Source organism: Lynx canadensis, chromosome F2 (genome assembly GCF_007474595.2).
Source record: "Lynx canadensis isolate LIC74 chromosome F2, mLynCan4.pri.v2, whole genome shotgun sequence".
Classification (NCBI taxonomy): Eukaryota; Metazoa; Chordata; class Mammalia; order Carnivora; family Felidae; genus Lynx; species Lynx canadensis.
Genome location: NC_044320.2, coordinates 63,140,273 through 63,165,571, shown reverse-complemented (window position 1 = coordinate 63,165,571; position 25,299 = coordinate 63,140,273). Strand labels below are relative to the sequence as shown.

Sequence of the window (25,299 nt, the reverse complement as noted above, 5' to 3'; positions counted from 1 at the left end):
CTCTCTCTCTGCCCCTCCCCTGCTCACGTTCTCTCTCAAAAATAAAAATAAACATTAAAACAAAATAGATTAGATCATGTTATTCCCTTGCTGAAAACTCTTCAATGGTTTCCCATTACACTTAGAATAATATACAAATTCCTTGCCTTGTCCTATAAGACCTTATATGATCTGGACCCTGACTACTTCTCAGGCCTTATATCCTACTGCTCGGACCCCTCAGTTAGTTATCCTCTCCAGCCACACTGGCCTTCTGGCTATCCTTTGGACACCAAAGCTGGTTTCTGTCTCAGAACCTTTGCATTTGTTGTTTGTTCTACTGGAATGAATGTTCTTCCCTGGATTCTTACTTGCCATGCTTCGTCTCTTTTAAAAAAAAAATTTTTTTTTTTTAATTTTTTAAGGAGAGAGAGAGACAGAGCATGAGTGGGGGAGGAGCAGAGAGAGAGAGGGAGACACAGAATCCAAAGCAGGCTCCAGGCTCTATGCTGTCAGCACAGAGCCTGATGCGGGGCTCGAACCCACGAACCGTGAGATCATGACCTGAGCCGAAGTTGGACGCTCAACCGACTGAGCCACCCAGGTGCCCCATTCCTCACTTTCCAATCTCTGACCAAATGATTAAAGGGTCAATTTGTCAAAAGGATATATAGCTGTTACATATATGTGTGTGTGTGTGTGTGTGTGTGTGTGTGCGCGCGTACAACATTGCAAAAGGTAAAAAGCAAAGGTGATGTAAGTAAAGGAAGAAAGAGACAAATGTACATCTTTCTCTTACTGATAGAAAACTAGATTAAAAAAATTAGGAACTACCCACAGGCTGTTTCAACATGGTTGAAAGCAAAAGGAAGAATGAAGACCTAGGATGCAGAACGAATCCAGTTTTAACGTGCCTATATTAATAGCAAAGGAAACAAGGCAAGGAAGAATATGAGAGGAATTGGGTCATTATGATAATTAAAAGGGTCAGTTCATCTATGAGCAATGTACATGCTCCTAAAAACACCACTTTTGGCTACAATAAGGAAAACGTGACAGAAGAGGAGAGAGAAAAACCCAGAGCCATACTGGAGATTTTTTTTTGTTGTTTTTTGTTTTCTTTTTCAAATGTTTATTTTTGAAGGAGAGAGAGACAGAGCATGAATGGGGGAGGGGCAGAGAGAGAGGGAGACACAGAATCCGAAGCAGGTTCCAGGCTCTAAGCTGTCAGCACAGAGCCCGACGCGGGGCTCGAACTCACGAACCGCGAGATCATGACCTGAGCCGAAGTCGGACACTCAACCAGCTGAGCCACCCAGGCGCCCCCATACTGGAGATTTTAATTGATATGATAAGTAGACAAAATGTGTAGGATGCTGCTAAAAGCAGTGAACAGGAAAATTTGTAACCTTGAAATAAATGTATTTGTACAGAATAAAGGTTGAAAATTATTCAAACAATTATCAATTTGTTAGAAAAGAAAAACGCTAAAAAATGCAACAAAGTAGGAAAGAAGAAAAAGGTTTGAATGTGGCAGTAAGTGGTCTAATACAGAGGACATCTCGAAGGATGCTCTGAATTTAAGAGAACTTTCTGAGCAGTTTGCCAAATCCAAACTTTGGTATTGTTTTGGTGAGGAGTGCTACCCGAAATTCAAAGATACACCAATCTCCTCAAACTGAAACATTTACTTTGTATGCCAAAGGATTCATATTCCCACTTAAAGTCCATTGGAAGTATTTATGACTTTTTTTTTTCCCAAATGGATGGAGGAAAGAAGGTATCTCATTCAGTTTATTACTAACGATGTTGAACATCTTTTAACATTTAGTAGACATTATCCGTTCGTATTCTTTTCCCATTTCCTAATTCTTTTTCTCATTTATTTTTATAAACTTTTGTTAAGGTTTATTTATTTTGAGAAAATGGAGTGTGGGAAGGGCACAGAGAAAGAGAGAGGGAGAGAGAGAATCCCAAGCAGGCTCCATGCTGTCAGTGTAGAACCTGAGGCAGGGCTTGATCCTGGGACCCTGGCATCGTGATCTGAGCTGAAATCAGACACACAACCGACTGAGTCACCCAGGCGCTCACTTCTGTGTCTTTTAAATACAAGTTTATAGTTTTCAATTCACAAAGTTCTTTCACATTTTGTGTTAGCTGTAATCCTATTTTATAAGCATTGTATTATGGTTATTGTAAATGGTGATTTGAAAAAAATGACTTTTGGTGTGGACAGAAGGTATTGATTTTTGTGTAAGTCTAGCCATCTGACTGAGCTTTTTTTACTCATTCCATTCCAAGAGCCAGTTCATTCATTTGGGTTTTCTGTATAGATGGTCAAATTGACTGAAAATCTCTTTTCTATTCCAGTAGTAATACTTCACTTGGCAGCACTGGTAATGGGGGTTCCTTGTTTTGTTTCGATTTTGACTAGTACCTTTAATATTTAATCAGTAAGTAAGATGTGTCAGTGGGATTGAATCAGATAACCTTAAAATAACTTTAGGACATTTACTTTTCCTAGAGGTTTTATTTTTCCTTGAGGTTTTCTCATGAAAGGGGGCTGAAATTTATCCTGTGTAAATTTATCATATAGCATCTACTATAGTTAATCATGATTTTTCCTTCCTTTAATATAGTTAATAGCATTGATAGTTTTTTTTTTCTTTTCTCTTCTTTTCTCTCTCTCTCTCTCTCAAAGATTTTATTTTTTTAAGTAATCTCTACACGCAATGTGGAACTTGAACTCCCAACCCCAATATCATCAAAAGCCACATGCTCTACTGACTAAGCCAGCCAGGCACCCCAGCATGGATAGAATTTTCTATTCATTCATCTTGTTTTTGTATCTTTTAAAAATACAATTCCAGATTATATTTACTAGTATTACTAGTAATATTTACTAGTATTTCATTACTAGTATTTACTATATTTACATATATTCACTAGTATATTACTAGTATATTTACTAGTATTTACTAGTATTTCATGTAGTTTATAACTTGGGTTTTAGGAATTATACTTGTATCATTTATCAACTATTAACAAAACAATCGATTAAAACGATCATGAATATTCTGATGTGATGTATAACCTGAATAACCAGTCAGAAGTCCATATTGTTCTCACGTTTTTTTGGGAAAATGAGGGAAGGGAGGTGGAACACTCTGGTGAGAAGAGTAGAGACATCACTTGGGATTCTGCAGACCTATGTTCAGCCTGTATTTGCCATTAAGTTGTTAGATAACCAAGACGTCACCTCCCTTGGCTTCAAACTGAAAATCTGTGAAACGGGCCAGTGGGAGAACCAAATGTTTAAGTGCTAGAAATAGTGTCAACTATTGTATGAATGTAAGGAAGTATTAAATTCCAAGTCAGATATTTTAAAAATTAAGAGCAATTACGAATGGAGATAGAATATATAAACACATTAAAATCTCCCAAGCCATGTAAAACCCGAAGGCATTAAAATTTATTAAATGATGCAATAACAACAGAATTCTTTATTTACAATAGCATTATTTAACATCAAATAAGCAAATAGCATCAGCAAAGCAATATTAACTTGCATAAATGTATTTAAAATTTCTCTGAATATATCTACCTTTGCATAAACTGCTCACACTAGAAATACAAACATCAATGCAGGTGAACAAAGTGATGTTCAGAGTCAACTCCATTTTGAAAATAAATCACAACCTGAAACACTGTAAGCTTTCTCCTGAAGAACCATAGTTAATATATTGCTTAATTTTACCCTTGTATAATCTTTTCATATACACACATCTCAGATGCAACTTCATGAGGAACTGTACAAATAAAACCCACAAATGACAAAGGAACAAAAATGACAGTTAAATGTTTGAAGAAATGTATCATCATCACTATTCAACAACATAAAGGTTAAGTGATGATGCACTTATTCAAAAATTGTACACAATTCACTATACAAATATAATACATTGGACAGCTATGTAGGAATATACAAGACTTAAAAACAGATCTAAGGCATTATGCTAGATTTTAGCATTTTGAGGTTCTTGCACATAGCTTTTACCTGTAGTAAGAAACTTAAAAGATTTTGTTTTCCTCTATAAAGAAACACCAGGGAGAAAATTCTAATTAAAATCGAAGCCACTACAGTAATTTTCTTTTGTGCAGAGAATGCTTTGCTCTTAGGCAGCATACTACCATACAAATACTAGAAAATTTTAAATTCACACCAACAATTAATGGCTTAAGTTGCATTTCAAAATTGATTGTGTATCTTTGGGTTCTGCAAGTGGATCTGTGCCACCCATTTCATGTGTTAAGCCCATATGAACTCCATTTTTAAACACAGATTAAAAATTGCATTATATAAACTGCAAAAACATTGCTTTCAGTTATTACAGGCCGTAAGAGATACACGTGGGAGGGGCATTTTTAGTCTTTGAGTCAAACGAATTCATTGTAGTAAAACAGCTCACTTCACTTTTTAAACTTAGCACATTACATGAACACTTAAATGAGTTTTACAACCAAGTTAATGTATGTATACTTTTCACATTATGTGTTTTTCACATTTAGTAATATAAGTAAAACACTGATTATTTGTTCTATTAAAACAAAACCAAGTACTCAGTCTGACAAATTTATTGTTTACAGCATGAGAAATACTGATAATGAAGGGGACTGATTTGGCTTTTGCTTCTACAGTGATCAATATGATCAGAGGATTCCTTCACTGACTTTTCTCTTTTCAGTTAGATGTAAAGCAAAATCCATTACCTGGTCTGAGCCATCAGGGAATTTATAATCTCTCTTCCTTCAAAACAGTAATGATCGTGAATTATTCTAAATTATCGGTATCAGAGGTTTGCAGATTTGTCTGAATTGGGATTGACATTAAGACACAGTGGGCAGATGGATAAACAATCAAAGATACACTGATATTCTGGGGACAGTGTTTTAGTGAAAAGGGACTTGAAACAAAGCCAGTTTAAACTCCATTTCTCTTCTGTGCTGTGTGAAGATAAAGTCATTCCAATTCACATATTTCTAAAAAATCAACTTAAAACCGGTCACAGTAAACTGGGTAATGTGAGCCTCATCACACCGATGAGGTCACGGAGTTTCGGGCCAACATCTGCTCATTTTTTCCATCACGACTGGGCAACCCAGTGGTTCGGTTGAGAAAAGTAGAGCATTTCGAGGGGGACACGTGAACTGGTGGCCGCTGAGAAGTGCTGTTCCTGGCCACCTCCCTGTAGCGAGCGATACCCCTCTCAAGTGGGAAAAAAGTATCGAAATGCAAATTTCCAGAAAAATTTCTTTAGTATGGAGCAACACTTTCAGACTGTATACTTAACCAGTTATCTTTGGGCTATATCTCTTTCTATACTCCATAATTTGCACATATAGAGAGAGATATAAATAGGGGTAGTTTGTACATTTTTTCACCCTGCCACAAATAAACAAACAAATTTCAAGGAAAAACCTCTCTGTTCCTAAAAAGCCTGGCTAATGAGATATAAAATGCTTTGCTTTTTAGACATCAAAAAGACATCATTCTGAAATTTAGGTAAGAAAGTATGTGTTTTAGGGGTTGGGGAGAAATAGCTCAAAAAAGGTCATCAGTTTCTTGGTATTGCAGTTGTCTGAAACTGATGCCAATTAATAAAAGATTATTCCCCTACCAGAGTGGGCAAGAAAAACAACCATAAAAGTGGCCTGCTTAGTAACATGTAGTCTTTCTAAGGTTCATTAAGAAAGAATATAAACATATAAAAATCAAGAATTGGTTCCTACAGCGGCTGCATATCATATAGATTAGATAAATGATTTATGAGCAGAATCACAAGGTTTAGAAAATAAAAAGTCTTAAGTCTACAAATTAGGTCTAATCAAGGCATTGATATCCTTTACAAAACACCTTTAGGAGACATTGCTATGAAGATATCTAATTTAATACTGAAGTACCTCATTTTTGAGTCAATTCCACAATATGTATACCTCACAAAAATTATACAATTAAAACACTTAAGTCCTCAACTTAAATTATTGCTTGTTTACATATAAATTGGATTTTATGTACCTTACAAAACTTCGGCTTCATCAGCACTGCTAGAAAACAAAATAAAAAACACATGGCGGAGGTTAAATCTGTTGTGATATCTGCTGTCAATTTTAAACACACGGCTACTTTCTCCCGTTCTTGTAGGCCAGTGTTGCTGGGGAACAGAATAAACATGCTTTCAAAGCAGGTATCCTTAGTTGGATTGTATCAAGTCCTAACTTGGCTCCTCTCCTTGCCAGTAAATGCTTTTTTTCTGAAATTTAATAGTTAGCAATTGACAGTGGCTGGCAAAACATTTAAGGAAATAAAGGGCTTACCTGGTTTCTGTTGCGTTTAAAAAAAACAAAAAAACAAAAGCGAAAGTAGGGAAGGCTGACAGGGGAAGGAAGAGTCAGGATTGGATGGAGAAGACGCTAATCAAAGCTGTCTTATCAATCTAAAGGGAACTTAGTTTGGAAATGAACAATATTTCTTCTTGATTCACAATTTAGGTGGAATAGTTTGATTTTGACAAAGAAAAAAAGAAAAAAGCACTTGTTAATATCAACAGCCCTCTCACAGGCTCCTTTTTCTCTGTTCGGTAATGGACACTCTTCTCAACATGGTCTCTAGAGCTTCTACCAAGATACAACTATGACTTTACTGGTCTTCACTTCTTGGGTGTCTCTGTACATACAGCGCTGTCCGTGGTGTCTGCTCTGCTTTTATCCCAAATGCAGGCTTTAGGTTAAAACACCTTTTAGTGTGTGTATTTTTTTTTTTTTTTTAACTCTTTTCTTTCCCGAGATGAAATCTTAATCTTTTGCACTAGACTGATTAGCCAGGGAAAACAAAGCAAGAAACCAGTGTCTGGAACCAAACAGGAACAGAACAAGAGCATGGTTGTTTTCCTTAAATACATACATTTAAATACATTCAATCTGACATGGGTATGAAATTTGCCTGTCAACATTTACTTTGCAGGAGAGATCTAAGTTGCACTAAGGTGAATGCAGTGAACAGACTGAGCAACTGTCTGGACGCGAGCTTCAGACTGTCAAGAGAAGAGGCGGCTCCTCCTGCAACAGCCAGGTGGACTCCGCCCCGGGAGCCAGGGCCCCGGCCCGTCTGCTGACCTGGCTCTGGCAGAACTGGCTGGCAGGTCGATTGGGTCAAAACAGATAGACACAGCTCTCCAGGCCGGTAAGTGTTTTGAGCAAGTGAGCCCCGTCAGCTGAAGAGAGAAGCAACCAGCTACCTTCAGTGTCAGCAGTATTTCTGCAGGAAAACAGAGAAAATTGTGAAGCACCTCTGAATTTTTTATAACACCATCATAAAGCTCATCACAGAATCATCAATATACTTGGCCATTTTTAAATAGTGTCGTTCCCGTTTTAAATAGTGTCTGTCTGGCTGAATTACACTTGATTTTGAGGCAGACAGGCAGGAGGCCCTGTTCCTCGCTGAGCACACTCCTCCCTTAAGGCCAGCAGATCCTCCGCGCCACTTTGAAGGACGAGAGGCTTCAGTGGATGACTGCTGCTCTCTCACCAATGACGTCCTGTACCAATGTCCTCACCCACCGTCTCAAACGATGTTGCAGAGATACCTCATTGCTGAGCTGCCCTGGCTTTCTGACAATATCCGATTCAGAAGCGGCCACCACTTCCTCAATCCTTCCTCAAAATCATCCAGTACAAACCGACTTTCAACAAAACGTCCCTCTTGACTTTCTCTTACAGAGATACTCCCGGGGTTCCGTGGGGTGTTTTCCTGGCTTCAGGGAGCTGAATAAACCAGGATTTTGGATCTACGGATATTCTCGCCAGTTTCTGGTTGCTATGCCATGATGGTTTCAATGAGGGCTGTAGTGAGCAAGAATCATGTGAGGTGTCTGACTGGTTGGTGCATGTCTGTCAGTGCTTTTCTTTGGTTATTGACTATGTTTTTGACTATGTTCCACCCCCCCCCCCAAAAAAAAAGGTTTCATCCATGTAGCAAATATTAATTATCCACTCTGTGCCAGGTGCTGGGGCTATAACCAAAACAATGTATTTCTGGTCACCGCCATCAAAACATCGAGTGGGCCAGGGAGACAAATAACAACACGGTCCGAATTATGTGAGAGGAAATACTGGGTGCTGTGAGGACACATAACAACTGTTTCTGGGATTTAGATATGAAGGCATAGCTAGCACATCAGGGCCATTAAAGATTATCTAGTAAGATCAGAGAGTAAGCCCAAAATAATCAATTTCACCACACTACCCTGCAAAGACCGACTGGGGGAAACTGCTGCCAGATCATGAATTCTAGTGGTCAAAGGTGGGATTACATTCCTGGTCTGGAGCACAATTCTCCCAAGCTTAAAACATTAGTTTAGGAGAATCCCTCTGATTGTATTTCCTCTTAGAGAAGAACAGTTAATGTACTTTTCTCTTTGATATAAAGCCGAATTATATATTTATTTCCAATTTGTGTCACATGATTTCATATGGAAATACTCCACAGCTCTAAAATATGAAAAAAATCCTTCGATTTTCCAGTTACTCTAGAAAAACAAATTCTACTGAGAAGTATTAATGTCCTTAGCAACTTGAAGGCAGTATTCCTTAACATGAATGGATTATCAGTAAGCAGCTATCACCCAGGAGCAGTGTACTGAAAGAGAATGTTGAGCATGCCGTGGATATCTAAAGTGACACTGGTTGGCTTGGCATCCGGCTGTGTCACTTCAGGGGTGGAGAGTCACTTTATCTTTCTGTCCCTAATACTTCCTAGGGCTGTTGTGAGGACTAAACAAAATCATGTACACGAGGTATTTAAATAGTTCTGGGAACATAAAAAGTATTCGGTGAATGTCATCACCACTATCCTTATCATCACTGCCTGGAAGCTGGTCCTAGTTAGTGATCGATTTCCATAACACCAGTAAATACAAGTAATTATAGTTACACTTTATACAAGAGCCATGCAGCTGACCAGTAAACTCAATTTTGATATGTTTAAACGTATGTAAAACATAGAGGCATGCTAGAAGTCCTTGTAAAAAGAAGAATCTTTTGGTTGTGTAAAATCACCGCTCCTCTCTACATAGCATTTTGGTAAATCCACAGTTGTATATACTAGCTCTGCTTAAAGCAAGGTACAATTTTAATCTCCATTTCAAGATAAGTGGAACACCAATTCAATTAGTAATGAAACGCTGGTTTCTTTTTTAAAGATTCTTTCCATATCCTGCTTTTTTTTCTTTTTTAATGTTTATTTTTGAGAGAGAGAGAGAGACCGAGTGAGCAAACACGAGCAAGAGACGGACAGAAAGAGAGAAGGAGACACAGAATCCAAAGCGGGCTCCAGGCTCCGAGCTGTCAGCACAGAGCCTAACGTGGGACTCGAACTCACGAACCGTGAGATCATGACCTGAGCTGAAGTCGGACACTCAACTGATTGAGCCACCGAGGCGCCCCAAACCACTGGTTTCTAGCTCAACAAATAGAACCAGGTTACCAATATAAATTCTGAGAAGTTCCTTGGTTCACAACAGCAGCAGAGAATATTACAGAAACACAAGAGGACAGAGATGACTGGATCCCTCTCTTTGCACATAATCAGTAGAATGGTGACAAGTGCAGTGATTTCCAGTTATTACTCATGGATCAGAAGGGATATACTGTACATATTACTTTCTGAAGGAAACAAGAGTGTCTGACAGACTGTCCTCTGGCCTTGATATTCAGCATGAACAAAGTATAGATGGGAAGCCAGATTCAAGAGGGGGTCTGGGAGAAACAAAGAAAGTGGGAGGGGCATAAATGGTCCAGGCTAGATGACTACAGGGAGAGAGTTCTCACCAGAGATCCTGAAGAGTACTTTTGATAGCGAGAACATCCTATATTTACTGAAAGTTGCTTTTGTGACATTGATGCTAATCTTTCCATTTGAGTTTTAGCGGGCACCCATCAGGGGCCTAGATGTGCGTGAAGGTGGTTCTACTGGCCCACCTTGCCTGCAGCTTTACCTCTCCACTTTGCCCAGGCCCCACTCTGCGGATTAGTCCTTCCAGCTTGAAGGCCCCTGCCTCTCTCTGGTGTTCCTCACAGTGGTCTTCCTCTTTGTGATATGTGCCCCCACACGCTAGCTGTGCGAGCTTGGGCAAATTCCCTCATCCTCTGAGACTCCGTCTCCTCATCCGTAAGTGTTGATGAGGCCTAAATATCTCTGATGGGCCCAGTATGGTTCCTGTATACTAGAGACCAAAAGGTACATTCCCTTTCCTCACTTCAGAGGTTTTTCCCCTCCTGAGATTTAGTATCCTAATGCCTGAAGCCGAGGACGCTCTTCAATATGTAGCCAAATCTTTACCGTCTGTCCCACAGTGTGGTGTATTTCTTTGCCCTTCGGGCTCTATAAAAAACCAGAAGGGAATGGCAGCCAAATTTGTTTCTTCTGGGGCTTCTCCAATGTTACTTTCATAAAACCTTTAGAAAAACGTCCCAGGAGCTCCATGTCCCCTCTGGGAAAGTGGGCGGCAGAGTACAGGGGCTAGTAATGCACGCGTGGGGGGTGAGCCTTGTCTCAGCTTCCTTCCTCGTATTGCAGGATCTTGGGCAACTCATCAAGCCCTCAAAACAGTAGTTCTACCATACGGTTATGATTGGTTTACATCAACTAATCTAAATAAAGCTCTCAGCAGATAATCAGGCTTGCAGTGAATGCTCCATACCTGTTGGTTTTTTCTGGAATTAAAAAAAAAGATGAGGGGCCATCCAAGTGTTCTGCTGTATAGTACACAAGTCTGTCTTCTGTAATAGGGCAGCAGAAGGCTATAAGGCAAGTCAAACTGGGGGGCTCTCGGGAGACAGGAGTGGAAGACGGGGCTGCTGGCCTGGGCCAGGCAGGGCATCTGAGCACCTGGCCCTATAAACTGGCTCTCCCGGGTGCTTGCTTTGTGTCCCTGTCCTAGGCTGGCACACAGTCACACTGAAGGTGGAGGAAGGGAGGTCAGATCCTGTCATGGTGGGTTCAGGGAGGGAAATGCAGTCCTGACCCCCAAATGCATTTTTCCTCCCACAGAGCTATGATGTGCTGAAAGGTTAAGCTCCCTGGCACTTTTGGGTTAACGTGGGCTGTCCTTTAGCAGAAGCCTAATTATCACTAATGTCATCATTCCTCTGGGAAGTGCGTCCCAGGTTTTAAGCTTCTACTTTTTGCACATAAGCCATCACTGATTTCTTGTGGTCACTCTGTAGAGGTGCAGTGCGGTAGGGGAGGCTGGGCTGGCAGGAGAAAGGTGCCACCCCCCTAAGGGGCTTCAAACTTCAATCAATGGCACATTTAGAGTCTGCACACATAGTCAACATGGAATATACTCTATTTTTCGTTTGGCTTACTGTAGCGACGTTAACCATTTAGATGAGCTCTGCATCTGGGTAAATATATCATCTGTAGGATTCCTACCCAGGGGCGTCTCTACCATGTGTGGCTGTGGTTCTTTAAACAAGAAAAACCACAAAGAGAAAATTCACACACCGTGTATTTAAAGTCTGGAGCTATACCTTTTTTTTTCTTAATTTAAAAGTTTTTTAAAAGTTTGTTTATTTATTTTGAGAGAGGCAGAGAGAGTGGGAGAGATCCCAAGCAGGGCTTGAACCCACGAATTGTGAGATCAATGACCTAAGCCACAACCAAGAGTCAGATGCTTAACTGACTGAGCCACCTAGGAGCCCCATTTTTATTTTTTTATTAAGATAAATTTTTTTAATGTTTTTATTTCTGAGAGAGAGAGAGAGAAAGAGAGAGAGGGACAGTGAGAGCAGCGGAGGGGCAGAGAGAGACGGAGACAGAATCTGAAGCGGGCTCCTGGCTCCGAGCTATCAGCGCAGAGCCTGACATGGGGCTTGAACTCACAGGCTGTGAGATCATGACCTGAGCCGAAGCTGGATGCCCAACCGACTGAGCCACCCAGGCGCACCCCCCCATTTTAATTTTTTTTAAAGTAATCTCTATACCCAATGTGGGGCTCAGACTCATGACTCAGAAATCGAGTTAGATGCTCTACCAACTGAGCCCAGCCAGGCACTGCTGCATCTATTCCTTTTTAAACTTAGATATTAACAAAACCAATCAAGATCCACTTTTCTGTAGGAAACTCAACACCGATCCTCTATTTTCTCCATTGAGAGAGACTTTTTTTTTTTTTTTCCCAACGTTTATTTATTTTTGGGACAGAGAGAGACAGAGCATGAACGGGGGAGGGGCAGAGAGAGAGGGAGACACAGAATCGGAAACGGGCTCCAGGCTCTGAGCCATCAGCCCAGAGCCCGACGCGGGGCTCGAACTCACGGACCGCAAGATCGTGACCTGGCTGAAGTCGGACGCTTAACCGACTGCGCCACCCAGGCGCCCCAAGAGAGAGACTTTTTAACTTAAAAATAAACTCAACCTGGGGCACCTGGGTGGCTCAGTCAGTTGAGCGTCCGACTTCAGCTCAGGTCATGATCTCACGGCTTGTGAGTTTGAGCCCCACGTCGGGCTCTGTGCTGACGGCTCAGAGCCTGGAGCCTCTTCAGATTCCGTGTCTTTTTCTCTCTGCCCCTCCCCTGCTCACACTGTCTCTGTCTCCCAAAAATAAACACTAAAAAAAAAAAAAGGAACCTCATCTATTGCTAAGGATTATATCCCTTATCTTGAGAGGGCCCTGCAGGCCCATTTACTACGTGCTAAGCTGCTCACAGAGCCTTCCTGTTAACTATCAGCTGCTAGACACACAATTCAGTTGAGTTCCAAGAATGGATTATTCTTTTTCAAGATTTGATTGAACATGGTACTATCACTCTTCTTAGAACAAGGGTTGGAGGTAATATGCAAATAATATATAAGACTGTTGCTTAAACAAAGTGAAATATAGACAAACTCTTAACAGGAATAAACACAGACTTAATTAAGGGATAGGGAATAATTGTAAGTTAGCTCCTCTTTATCCTCCTGAAAATCTAACATTATGATTCAGAAAAAGTAAAAATAAATCAAAGTTTGCCTTAACATGACTAATACACTGCTACTTTTTTGGCTTTGCTATGATAATATCATTCCAGGGCAAAATTAGTGTTTTTAATTCACACGCCACCATCAGCTCAGTTAAAATGAGCTTAAAGAAATAATTATTCACAGAAAAACTATTGAATGTCAGATGAAATTAGAAGATATTTTTAAAAATCACAAGCGTTACAACTGTCTTCAATCTATTGGCTGACAGTGAGTCTGCCAGTTTTGCTCTATAAAATATCCATGTTCACCTTACTACCCTATTCACATATTTCTTTGCCGTTTCTTACCCGTGATGCGTCTCCCTCCTGCTTAATCATATCCATTCCAGGCAGCTGGTTTGGGAAAAGGTTGCCTCCCCTCAGAGCAGGGTCATTAACCTGAGGGCACAAGACAGGACAGCGGCTCCACTCAGTGGGATGTCCAAAAGTGTTGTAGGGAACAACCAACCGACCTTCCTCCTCGTCTTTGTTCTTAGGAGTAGAATTACGGGGAAAGGTGGCTTTGTAAAAGCGGTCCCATCCCTAGACCTACTCTCCCATGTATAGATCTGGTGGGAGGTGGGGGAGTTGGGAGGAACAGGGAAATAAATACTTACACTAACTGCCTTCAAAATTAAATTTTATTGGCATTTTGTATAGAAGTTTGACAGTCTCGATCATACTTGAAACATTTTCATGCCTTAACATGTTCACCTTTTTGGATGATTCAAATTAGACCAGTGACTCATATTTGGGACTTCGGAGCCATCTGAGAAGCTCCTAATATCTCTGTTACTTAGGCAAGTTATTGATTAGCAAGAGCAAGTCTGAGTACCCAACAGTGCTGAACTTTGTGCCTCTTAAGTGAATTATTCATCAGCACTCATACAATTCTTTCACAAATTACAAAGTAAAGATACAAATGCAAATACTGTACAGGACTGGTTTTATCAGAAGAAACACGCTGCAGTTGTGTTTTTTAGGTTTCCAAATTAATCCTAATAATCAAAAGGTTTAAATCTATGTAAAAGTTTCTTTGCCAAAGCAATCTGGATTACTAAAAATGTACCAATTTGGGGCACCTGGGTGGCTCAGTCAGTTAAGCATCTGACTTCAGCTCAGGTCATGATCTCATGGTTCGTGAATTCAAGCCCCGTATCAGGTTCTGTGCTGACAGCTTTGAGCCTGGAGCCTCCTTCAGATTCTGTGTCTCCCTCTCTCTCTCTCTCTCTCTCTGCCCTTCCCTCATTTACATGCGCGCGCGCACGCTCTCTCTCTCCCTCCCTCAAAAATAAAATGGCATCACTTCCAGGTAGGTTGACTATGACCCATGGTAGAGTAGACCATCTGGGTGGCCCTTGCTTTGTACAGTCTCCCTAGGAAGCAAATCAGGAGCCACTAGTGGCCCTTTCTATAGAAAATTCAAAATCAACACCATGTTTCCTCCATCGAAAAGATAAAACTCTTTTTTTTTTTTTTTTGAAAGACAGATGGAGAGAGAGAGAATCCCAAGCAGGTGCAGGCTTGAACTCACAAACTGTGAGATCATGATGATGATCTGAGCTGAAAACCAGGGTCAGATGCTTAACCGACTGAGCCACCCGAGTGCCCCAATAATCTATCTTTAGTTATGTCTAATTTACCCAAGTAAGCCACCATTGATGGTTTAGTCACCATCAATTCAACTACAGAAAGGCGAATTATTATTACCCACACAGAGCTTTCTTAAATTGCAAAGGGCTTTAAATTTCCTTATGCACTACTCTGCATTTTTATTAACATCTTCTCATAGAATAAAACAGAGGTGCTGTAAATAAATTTACTAAAATTTCCTCACAAGTTGTGGGGCACCAACATCAGACGAAATAGACTAATCCAACCTTCAGTCTTTCACCACTCTCACAATCATGATCTGACTGAACGCACAGTCCTGTCAGTGACTTACTAAGTCATTTAACCTGCCCATGCCTCGATTTCTCCACAGATGAAATAAGACTCAGGGTCTTTGCCACATTGATACTTTGCGTGAACTACTGAGGCAGTAGAATGCCAAGCATTTTGTGCCCTTTAAACATAAGTTCTTCTGGGGCGCCTGGGTGGCTTGGTCGGTTAAGCGTCCGACTTCGGCTCAGGTCATGATCTCACGGGCTGTGAGTTCGAGCCCCACGTCGGGCTCTGTGCTGACAGCTCAGAGCCTGGAGCCTGTTTCAGATTCTGTGTCTCCCTCTCTCTGACCCTCCCCCGTTCATGCTCTGTCTCTCTCTGTCTCAAAAATAAATAAACGTTTAAAAAAAAATTAAAAAAACATAAGTTCTTCTGTAAACACAATTTAAAAATTTTTAACTAACACCTTTTTTTTTTTTTTTTTTTTTAAATTTTTTTTTTCAACGTTTATTTATTTTTGGGACAGAGAGAGACAGAGCATGAACGGGGGAGGGGCAGAGAGAGAGGGAGACACAGAATCGGAAACAGGCTCCAGGCTCCGAGCCATCAGCCCAGAGCCCGACGCGGGGCTCGAACTCACGGACCGCGAGATCGTGACCTGGCTGAAGTCGGACGCTTAACCGACTGCGCCACCCAGGCGCCCCTTAACTAACACCTTTATCTGTGGATAAATTCTGAATTTCTGAATCCCAGATTCTGAATCCTAGGCTGGCCACCCGAGATATCAATGCTTTGAGTCTCTCTGCCACCAAGTGAAGCTGGTGTACACTTAGGGATAGTAGAATCACTAGTCTTATTCAGAAATACAGCCTTAAGCAGAATTGTTTAAAAAACACTGACCAGGGGGGTGCCTGGGTGGCTCCGACATCGGCTCGGGTCATGATCTCAGGGTTTGTGAGTTCAGGCCCCGGGTAGACTCTGTGCTGACAGCTCAGAGCCTGGATCCTGCTTCAGATTCTGTCTCTCTCTCTCTCTCTCTCTGCCCCTTCCCCCCACTCGTGCTCGGTCTCTCCCTCTCAAAAATAAACATTAAAAAAAAAAAATTAAAAAAAAATTGACCCGAAAAACATGGCACTCACACCCCAGAGACGATAAAGAATAGTTTTTGGATGATCAGTGTCAGTCTCCCTGCACGAGTGAAGTATCCTTTAAAGCTAACTGGCCGGGGGCGGCGGGAGGGGGTGGGATGGGAGGTGGTGGTGGAAATACAGCTAATTGGATGGCAAGCAGTTAGTTTGGCCTTTGCGATTCGTCTGGTTTTTCATTCAGAAGAAAATCAGTTCTTAAACTATAAATCCAAAATAAAGCTACTTAAGAAGTACATTTACCATTCCATTTTTAGAGATTCATTTTAGATATTGCTAAGTTCCTCAAATAAGAAAATACTTAAATGACAAGACAGTTAAGAAATATTTTAAAAGATCCTTGAGCAGTCAGGAATCCTTTCATGTTTATTTTGTCATTAACAAGTATTTCTGTTAGTGGCACTAACACAGGTGAAAGTAAGGTGAGAAAACACTGATCAAAATACATGTGGGAGTTGATGGCAGATGTTAAGTACATGGAAAGATGCACTGAATGCGGAAATAGACAAAAAGTTATCAGAAGACGATGGGCTGCTCCTCAGGGTGCTCACCTGCTCGGGACCCATGGAGGACAGCCCCGACGTAGGCACGGAGGTCACTGAGGTCATGCTGATCTGTCCTGTCATCTGGTTCATGTTGCTCATCCCACCTGTGTTGGTCGCCATGGATACATTGATGTTCATATTGTTATTGTACATGCTGGTGTTTGCTTGTTGCCCAAAGTGTGGTGGGGACTGTTGTGAAAACATGCTAGAACATAAGGAAAAGATTAAAATGTCAAGAGTTGTAGGGCAAAAAGGTGGGGAGTTTTGAGCACTTGTTTCTCACGTATTTACTTGAGGATGAGTAAGTATAGGCTGAAAGACCCCAGGGTGGGACAGCCAGCAGGAGTGAGGTCAGAGATGGTGGAGGAAGTGCTCAATGAGGCTGCAGGGGCGACCACAGTCCTCTCCTAACATCACTGTGAAGGTCTAGAGGTGTATCTTTCTCTTTCCTATCTGCACCGAACAAGCTTTTTATTTGTTTGCTTTTACTACATGTACTGATAAAGGATGCCTTCTAGAGCACTGCCTTCCATAGCAGTTTCGGTCTTAAACTGGTGGGGTGGTACCTTCTCAGGGGAGTTCCTTTTACTCCCAAGGAAGAGATATGCTAAACTTTTGTATTCTGGTAACTTCTGCCTACTTAGTAACTTTCCTACTTCGTAGTTTACTTGATATTGCTTGCTTGAGAAAAAAAATTAAGAAATATACAGAAAAGATGGGGCACCTGGCAGGCTCAGTCAGTAGAACATGTGACTCTTGATCTCAGGGTCATGAGTTCAAGTCCCATTGTTGAACATAGAGCTTACTCAATTTAAAAAAAAAAAAAAGAGAGAAAAAAATACAGAAAAGAGACAGGCGGTCTACAGAAAAATTCCCTGGTGATCACTTATTTAAAAAGACACAGAAACACGGCATACCTGTTTCCACCCATATTCCCTTGCGCCCACCCATTCATGTCAGAGGAGGCCTGGTAGGCTGGATTAGCCTGAGACTGCTGCATCATGGGGCTCTGGGTATGTGCCATTCTGGGTGACATCAGAGGGCTCTGGGGTGTTGTGGCCCCAGTAAAGCCTGGATCAGGTTGCTGACTTATTCCTTAAAAAACAAAACAGAAATCCAAAGGAGACTGTTAGTTTTATCGTAGAGATTGGGGGGAAGAAAAGAGAACATTCAAATTACATACACATAGAAAATTACTTTCAAATACCTGATCATGTGCTGGTTAACCACATACATTTAAAAAAGGTTCCAAACTGGGATAAAAAGCATGAAGAAAAAAATTTCCAAATGTTGATTCTCTAAGGTAGTTACCTTGTCTAGAGATAGAGAAAATACTGTTCCTTCCCCTTATCCCTCTCTAAATCAAGAATTGGTCAAACATGTGTATTTCTCTTTTACCTGAAACAGTCTTCAAATTTTTATGTATCACTACAATTGGATTGTTTAAACTTTAAATCAGACTGAAGTTCAGCTATATATGAAAAGTTAACACATTTGAATAATTTTTTTATTGAATCAAGTCATTCTACAAGGAGATCCATGCATTTTTAAAAATAAGTAACTGCATCACAAAGGATTCTGTCTGTAAAGGGCTCTGCGGTATTTCAGTGCTACCTAAGAGGAGCAAGAATACATAGAAAAATTCAATGTAAGCTTCTTGTTCAGTTTAGAAGCAAATGGCATTTACACTAAAAGGAGAGAAGGAACTTTTAGAACACTTTCTGAAGTCATCAAAAAGGAAACAGGAAAGGAGCTTAGAAACAAAGGCGGCAACTTAGAAACTTTCAAGGAGGACGTAAAGGAAAATGTGTTTTTTGCCTAGATGTGTGTAATGTACATAGCTAATTAATGCTTAGGTTAGCTGAGAAAGAAAAGTTTATGATCACACAGAAAAACCCGCACATTATTTGGTTCTTTAAAGAAACAGGAGACATGAATTTAAGCACTACAGAGGCTTGATAGTTATTTGTAGATAACTCTGGCAAAAGACAGGGAAAATCATTTGGAATATTAATGTTAATGTAAGCACTTAACTTTTATCAATAATTCAACTATTAATTGAACATGACATGCACACAAATATGAATATTTATGACATTACACATCTGTCTCTTAAGACTGACGCTGAACAACAAATCAATATGAAGAAAACAAAGGGCCTTCCATATAACACTTCTCAGGAATTATCTATTCATTGAAGATTTGGTATCATCTTTTTTTTCAAAAATTGGAGAATGTGTAATGCTTGAACTTTTGTAGGTCTTTCAACATTTTGTATGTATCTATTGATTTGTTTGAGTCAGACTCAGAGGTCTTCAAAAATAAATATATACATATGCACCCGTGTTTACAGACATTGACAGAAACACACACATCCATGCACACTCACACACACTTACTTCGGTCACTCTTAAAGTAAGACCTGCACTCAGAGAAAAGGTGGTACCTGAGCTGAGAGACTGGAAGGCACTGTGCTGGACCTGGGGACTCCTGACAAGCCCCAGCTGTCCTCCCAAGTTGCCTATCACTCCCTGGGTAGCCAGACTCATGTGGGAGCCATGCAAAGAGCTGTGAGAGAGGAGCTGAGACCCAAGAGCAGGGGACACTGGGGAGAAAGGGCTGGTGAAAGGTGGTGGGGATGTAAGTCCAGTACCGTAGTTTGGAGGAAATGGAAACTGCTGTGCATTTGCCTGGGGGATCCGGGGGTTGCTCAGAGTTGCTGGTAAACCACCAGGAGCCACCATGCTCGATGTCATGTTCAGCCCTTGTCCTCTCATCATCAGTGTTCGCTGCTGAACTTGCTGTTGCTGATGCATTTGTCTCTGTCGAAGATGCTGGTTCAGGATTTCCCTTTGTCTTTGGGCCAGCATCTGTGCATTAATAGGTGCCTAAAATGGGGGTGAAGTGGGGAATGCACGGAGGGGAACATTGGGGGAAGACACAGATTGAGAAACAAACTGTATATTAGAAATAAGACAACAAATGGTACTGTCTCATGTAAAATCATTTGGGAAATAAAATTACACGGAAAGAACATTTTATTTTATTTTTTATTTTAGAGAGAGACAGAGAGAGGGAAGGAGTGCAAGTGGGGGAGAAGGGGGGAGAGAGAATCCTGAGCAGGTTCCAAGTGCAGCGCAGAGCCCAAGATGGGGCTCGATCTCACAAACCCTGAGATCATGACCTGAGTCAAGATCAAGAGTTGGACGCTCAACCGAATGAGCCACCCAGACGCCATGTGGAGAGAACATTTTAGAGTCGAACAGTAGGTGGGTGAGAATGTGGGCTTCTAAGTTCTACAGAGATGATGATTTTTCTGAAACCTTGCAATGACTGACATGGGTAACTTCAATGTTACTATGGATTAACTTGGAACTCACTGTGAGAGAACACAGTTAACTAAAGGACCTCATAATAATACCAGTCCTAGCTGTAAGATGAATGTCACAGAAACCTTGAAGATGGCATTCAAATCTAAAGGGAAACCAGATCATTTGTGCCGAAATGTGGCTTGAAGTGCTTTGGAAAAGGCTGAACAGAGGCAGGGAGAGGGGAGGGAGTGTAGGGAGAGCGAGGTGATAGGAACATGCAAAGAGGCCAGGGCAGACTGAAGAGGAAAAGACAGATGGATGCAGGGAAGGATGTCAGTGCCTGCCACCCAGAAGAGGTAAAAGGCTGTTTATGGGGTCCTAGCAGTACAGAGTCAATCCTCATTACTCCTGGATTCCGTATTTGTGAACTTACCTACTTGCTAAAATTTATTTGTAACCCCCAACTCTATATTCACAGCACTGTCAACGTCTATGGACATGCGCAAAAGAATTTGAGATGCCCAAGGTGCACATTATTCCCACCTAAGGCTGAAACAAGGTGACACTCTGCCTTCTTGTTTCAGCTCTCATACTGTAAGCGTCCTTTTTGTGGACTATTTAGTTCCACGTTTTTCACTCTGGTGTGCTTTTCCCAGGTGATTTTGCTCTTGACGGTGGTTCCTAAGAGTAGTGCTAAAGAGCTGTCTAGTGTTCCTAAATGCAAGAGGCTGCGATGTACCTTATGGAGAAGGCACGTGTGGGGTGAGCTTCATTCAGGCAAGAGTCACAGCGCTGGTGTCTCTGAGTTCAAGGTAACAAATCAACAGTATCTATTAAATAAGATTTCTTCAGGGGCGCCTGGGTGGCGCAGTTGGTTAAGCGTCCGACTTCAGCCAGGTCACGATCTCGCACTCCGTGAGTTCGAGCCCCGCGTCGGGCTCTGGGCTGATGGCTCAGAGCCTGGAGCCTGTTTCTGATACTGTGACTCCCTCTCTCTCTGCCCCTCCCCCGTTCATGCTCTGTCTCTCTCTGTCCCAAGAATGAATGAACGTTGAAAAAAAAAATTAAAAAAAAAAAAAAATAAGATTTCTTCAAAATGAAGCACATGTGAAACAAGGTTATGTACTGATAGACTGATGACCATGCTGGCACCAGAGGCTGGCAGGACCCGAACCCTGTATGTCTCCTGGGAGCAATGGTTCACTAGTCGCTAATTCAGTGTTTGCTGTGACTTCATAGAACACAACACAAGTGAATGACAAGAACTGACTGTACCTGGCAGTAAAAATGGAACTACAAAAGTGACAGGCTAGATGGACACCTGAATGACCTAACAGATCCATGGTGCTGGTCTGGGTCATATGACCTTGTAAGTAACTTTGCCTGGGATACTGACAAGGAAGAAATGACAGAGAAACTCAACATCCCATGAAATCTGACTGCTGGTCTGCTCCTTACCTGTGTTGGTACTCCAGGCCTCAGGGTCAAGTTCACATTTGAAACATTGCTGATTTGATTCATAAGTGGCTGGCGATTCTAAATGCGACAGAAGAATCAATACATTTTTTACACAATATATTTTAAATCATCTCTCTTGAGAAATCGCCCTCCCCAGTGTAACATCTGTATGCGTTAGATGCTGAAACCACATGGTTTGCAGCTGAATTCTTTTACAAAGCTAATTATCAGTGAGGTTTCGCATTGCTTATAACTGAGAAAACGTTGTGGACTGTTTACAGAAATCTGTCTAGCCTTGTTTCCCGAGAACACATTTTCTTGAGCTAACTAGGCACTCAGAAGGCAGCACTGCTCTGCCACCAGTCAGCTAACAGTGACAATTTCTGTCATGAGACAGGACTGAGGAAACGAGCTACTGTTGTCCGGAGTGCTCACACTGAGCTAGAAACCACCTTTAACTCATGTGCACATTGCCCTGCACCATACAGCAGCCCCATTTTATAGACAGGAAAACTGAGGCTCAGAGAGCTCAAGGCTAGACCGTTAGCTCTAGACCTCAAGGCTAGACCGTTGTCCTGTTGGGCAACAGGACAGCTCCCCTGTGCTAGAGTGGAGTTAGTGGACGAGACAGAAGGGAAATCAGTAAGTAGAACAGAGCACGAGCTGTAGGGTCATCTTGGAAGGGACGGGATGAGCTTTCCGCCCTCCCCGAGGATACGACTGTTACGCCGCCCTCTCGCCTCAAGCTGCCCACTCCCCCGCGCCCTGGCCGCCTCTCCAGACGCCCACGAAGAGCACACCTGCTGTGCCTGGAGGCGATGCTGCAGCTGGAGTCGCAGCTGGTTTGGCTGGTTCTGCACCAGGCCTGTGGGCCTGAGGCCAGGTCTGGGCTGCATGCGGAGTGTGGCGTAGCTGGGCCGCTGTCCCATGGTATGGAAGTTCGGATCCTGCATGGGGTTATAGCTTCCCTGGGCCATCTGGGCCTGAGATGCATACTGCTGTGGGAAAACCGGGGTCTTCTGCTCCAGCATGATGTTGGATTCCTGACTGGAGAACTGTTCCGGATCGACTGCTTGGCTCTGAAGAGACAGCCCCAGATAACAAACAAATGAATACAACCGCTCTAAACAGCGGAGTTGATACAAGGTTATTTTCTCTGTCATATACTTGAAGCTTTTCACACTGTACTTACTATACAAAGGTACCTAGCGTGACTCCACTTTTCTTCCTAGAAAATATCTTTGTTCAATGGGTGTACTTATGTGAGGGAAGAAGCAGGGTCAGGCCTGACCCCCATCAACCCTTCTTCCAAGGGAAGGAGAACGAGGCCAGGACTATGGGACACTGCCTCCTCACTTCCCCATCAGAGACTGACCCGGACTGTAAAATGGAAATGTCCCCTGGAAGTGTTAAGTCTTTTCACTGATTCTTCATACTTGAAGCAATCATTTTAGTCAGACGACCACCCTGGTACCTCACTGGGGTCGGCAGTGTCGGGGCACCCGCCACCATCGTTCCCGTTTTGCAGATGAAAAAAGTGAGATCTGGAGACACGGAGGAAGTTGCGATAAGCCTTTCTGCCTGGTTCGGTAGTGGGTTCCAATCCAGTCTGTGATTTAGCACCTGAGCTCCTCGGCAGTGCGATACACTGCCTTTATTTAACTGCCTTCTGTGCTGCCGGAACTTCCTACAGTTTGCCACCATCTTATGAGCTACTGGACACATTTGCTGTGTTTGTCGTTCTTGACTTCTTATGGTTACCTGATCTATCTGGGTCAGAATGAAGCAGGTATAGAAAATCTACAACTTCTCCAAGGGGGAACACCTCACCCCCAAGTGGCCCTCGGTGTCTGTGTTTAGGGTGGAAACACATACTTGCTAATTCTATTCTCCTCTCCCTTCTACTTCTAGGGGTAATTGCTACAACCCTTCTGATATAAGGAGGGAAGGACTCAAGAGCAAAAATGTCTCTTAAGGCTTTCTCTAACATGGTCATGTCCTAGGCCTTCCTCAAACCAGTCTACCCAAGTTAGAGCAGGGGCCTGGTGCTGGCCATGATCCTTGGCTCACGTCAGAGTGGTCCTGAGGTCCACCCATGAGGCTCGGGCCTACTGCCCTCTCCAGCACAGTTTTAAGTATGTGGATGGAGCCTCCCCAGGGGACACCATTGATTACTGAATTACTGAACTCATTATTGAATTGAATAACTATACTCACGAAACTATCTTAGAACTTTAAATACCTGCCCATCTTCAACAGAGAAGAAATGAAATAATTTCCAGTTTTTAAAGAAGACACACAACTCTCACGTGCACAAATAAAGTCTATTTGTACTCTCCATTTCCCAAATCCACCGAAAAGTGTTTCTATAATTCAGTTTAATAGGATGACATTATACTGACAATGGACTTGATGAGACAAAACAGAATACAAATGAATGAAAAAATGAAGGGGACTAAAAATATTAAATGATAAAAGGACACCAGTTTTGATAAAAATGATGCTACAAACAATCCCAATAACCACATTTTAAAAAAAATGTCACTTGGACAAAACTCGAGAACAATACTGAGTGCTGACTTCTAGCTACCACTTAAAGCAAAAGCAAACTAGCCACACAGGAAATATTTAAATTCCATTCTCCTTTCTCGATTTATTTCACATTATATCATGTAGCCTCTCGAGTCATTTCTTCCCATTCTGCTGTTCTTGATATGAATCGACAAGTCTTAACTCCCACTTCTGTCTGCTGAACTGTGGGAATTATGACAGTATGATTTCTAGGCTTTAGAGAAGCCTCCAATGACTTTGCATCACCTTTCTGACATCCTCCTGACACATCATGTGTCTAAGAGTATACTGGACGCTGGAAGCTACTGTTTAGCAGTAAGAAATAAAGATGATGAGCAAAGAGGAAGACAGTACTGAGACTGTGATAGCTTTTGTTTAGATTTTGTTTAGATTTGTTGTTCCTCTTTATAAAGTAAACCAGGATGCCTGCTTCCCACAAATTTAGCTGGGTAGCCAGACACAGAAAATACTGTTACCACATTCGAGACTATGTTTAAACTGTTTATTATATTATTGCTATAAAGTAGCAATACTTTAAAGTAGAGAATTGCTTTAACAAACTATCAGAAGGAGGAAGCTTAAGAAGCACTTTCTTATCTTCCCATTTACGTTTAAATATCCCCCCAAATTATTATGGGCTCAACCCATAAAAAGGTCAAAAGGATTAATGAGCTCTAGCTACCTCTAAAATGACTTCTGCTAGCTTGTGTGCGAAGTATTCTTTTAGCACACTGGCTTCTTCTCACCAGCCCACAAATGTAAAGATGAATATGATCATCGTGGATGCCAACTGGGTTTTTAGCTGAAAGGGTTCTAGGTCATTGGGGCGGCAGTGTTTTGTTCTAGACTTCTCTGTTCTCTGCTCCTTGTGTGTCCCTCTACGTCATTAGGTGAGCTGGCCTTGACTTTCTGCCTTTCAGCTCAATAGCCTAAATTTAACGAAAGCTCATTTTCAGTGTTCTCCATCCTTGGGCAAACGTTTACGTGGGGGTAACAAGGAGGGCAAGAAAGAAAACAGAGCCAGCTTGTTAGGAGGTAAAGAAGTGCCCTAAGAAGCAGACCGCAGAGCATCTGTGAACCAAAGAAAACGGACGAGTCCGTGCCCTTGAGAGAGCTCAGCAACCCCCCCCCCCCCCCCCCCCCCCCCCCCAGCCCGTGCACACCTGGCTGACCAGTTCGGGTATTCCGAGGGCTCGGTCAATCTCCTCCAGGCCATCGAAATTCCGCAAGGCTAAATAGAGCTGGTCCAGGAGAGCGCCTTCATCACTGGGCGACTCTGCTGCAGGATGTGGGCACAGCAGGTCGTCCGGAGAGCTGCCGAATGGCTGCCTGTGAAGACACAAA

The 25,299-nt window shown here is 42.0% G+C and overlaps 1 protein-coding gene across 9 annotated transcripts in view; it reads right to left on the bottom strand.

Moving 5' to 3' along the window:
- Positions 1 to 3,424: 3,424 nt before the first annotated feature.
- NCOA2 (nuclear receptor coactivator 2) overlaps positions 3,425 to 25,299 on the bottom strand; it is a 293,273-nt gene continuing 271,398 nt past the window's right edge. For 8 of the 9 annotated variants that reach the window (XM_030303986.2, XM_030303983.2, XM_030303990.2 and 5 more), the window contains 8 exons: positions 25,119 to 25,284; positions 22,185 to 22,463; positions 21,385 to 21,462; positions 19,269 to 19,503; positions 17,533 to 17,710; positions 16,622 to 16,820; positions 13,351 to 13,440; positions 3,425 to 7,294 (listed from right to left, as the gene is read on the bottom strand). In XM_030303986.2, coding sequence (XP_030159846.1) covers positions 7,283 to 7,294; positions 13,351 to 13,440; positions 16,622 to 16,820; positions 17,533 to 17,710; positions 19,269 to 19,503; positions 21,385 to 21,462; positions 22,185 to 22,463; positions 25,119 to 25,284 — 1,237 coding nt within the window. In that variant the 3' untranslated portion in view covers positions 3,425 to 7,282. The remainder of the gene's footprint in view (positions 7,295 to 13,350; positions 13,441 to 16,621; positions 16,821 to 17,532; positions 17,711 to 19,268; positions 19,504 to 21,384; positions 21,463 to 22,184; positions 22,464 to 25,118; positions 25,285 to 25,299) is intronic. The other variant, XM_030303989.2, reaches the window with a different exon arrangement.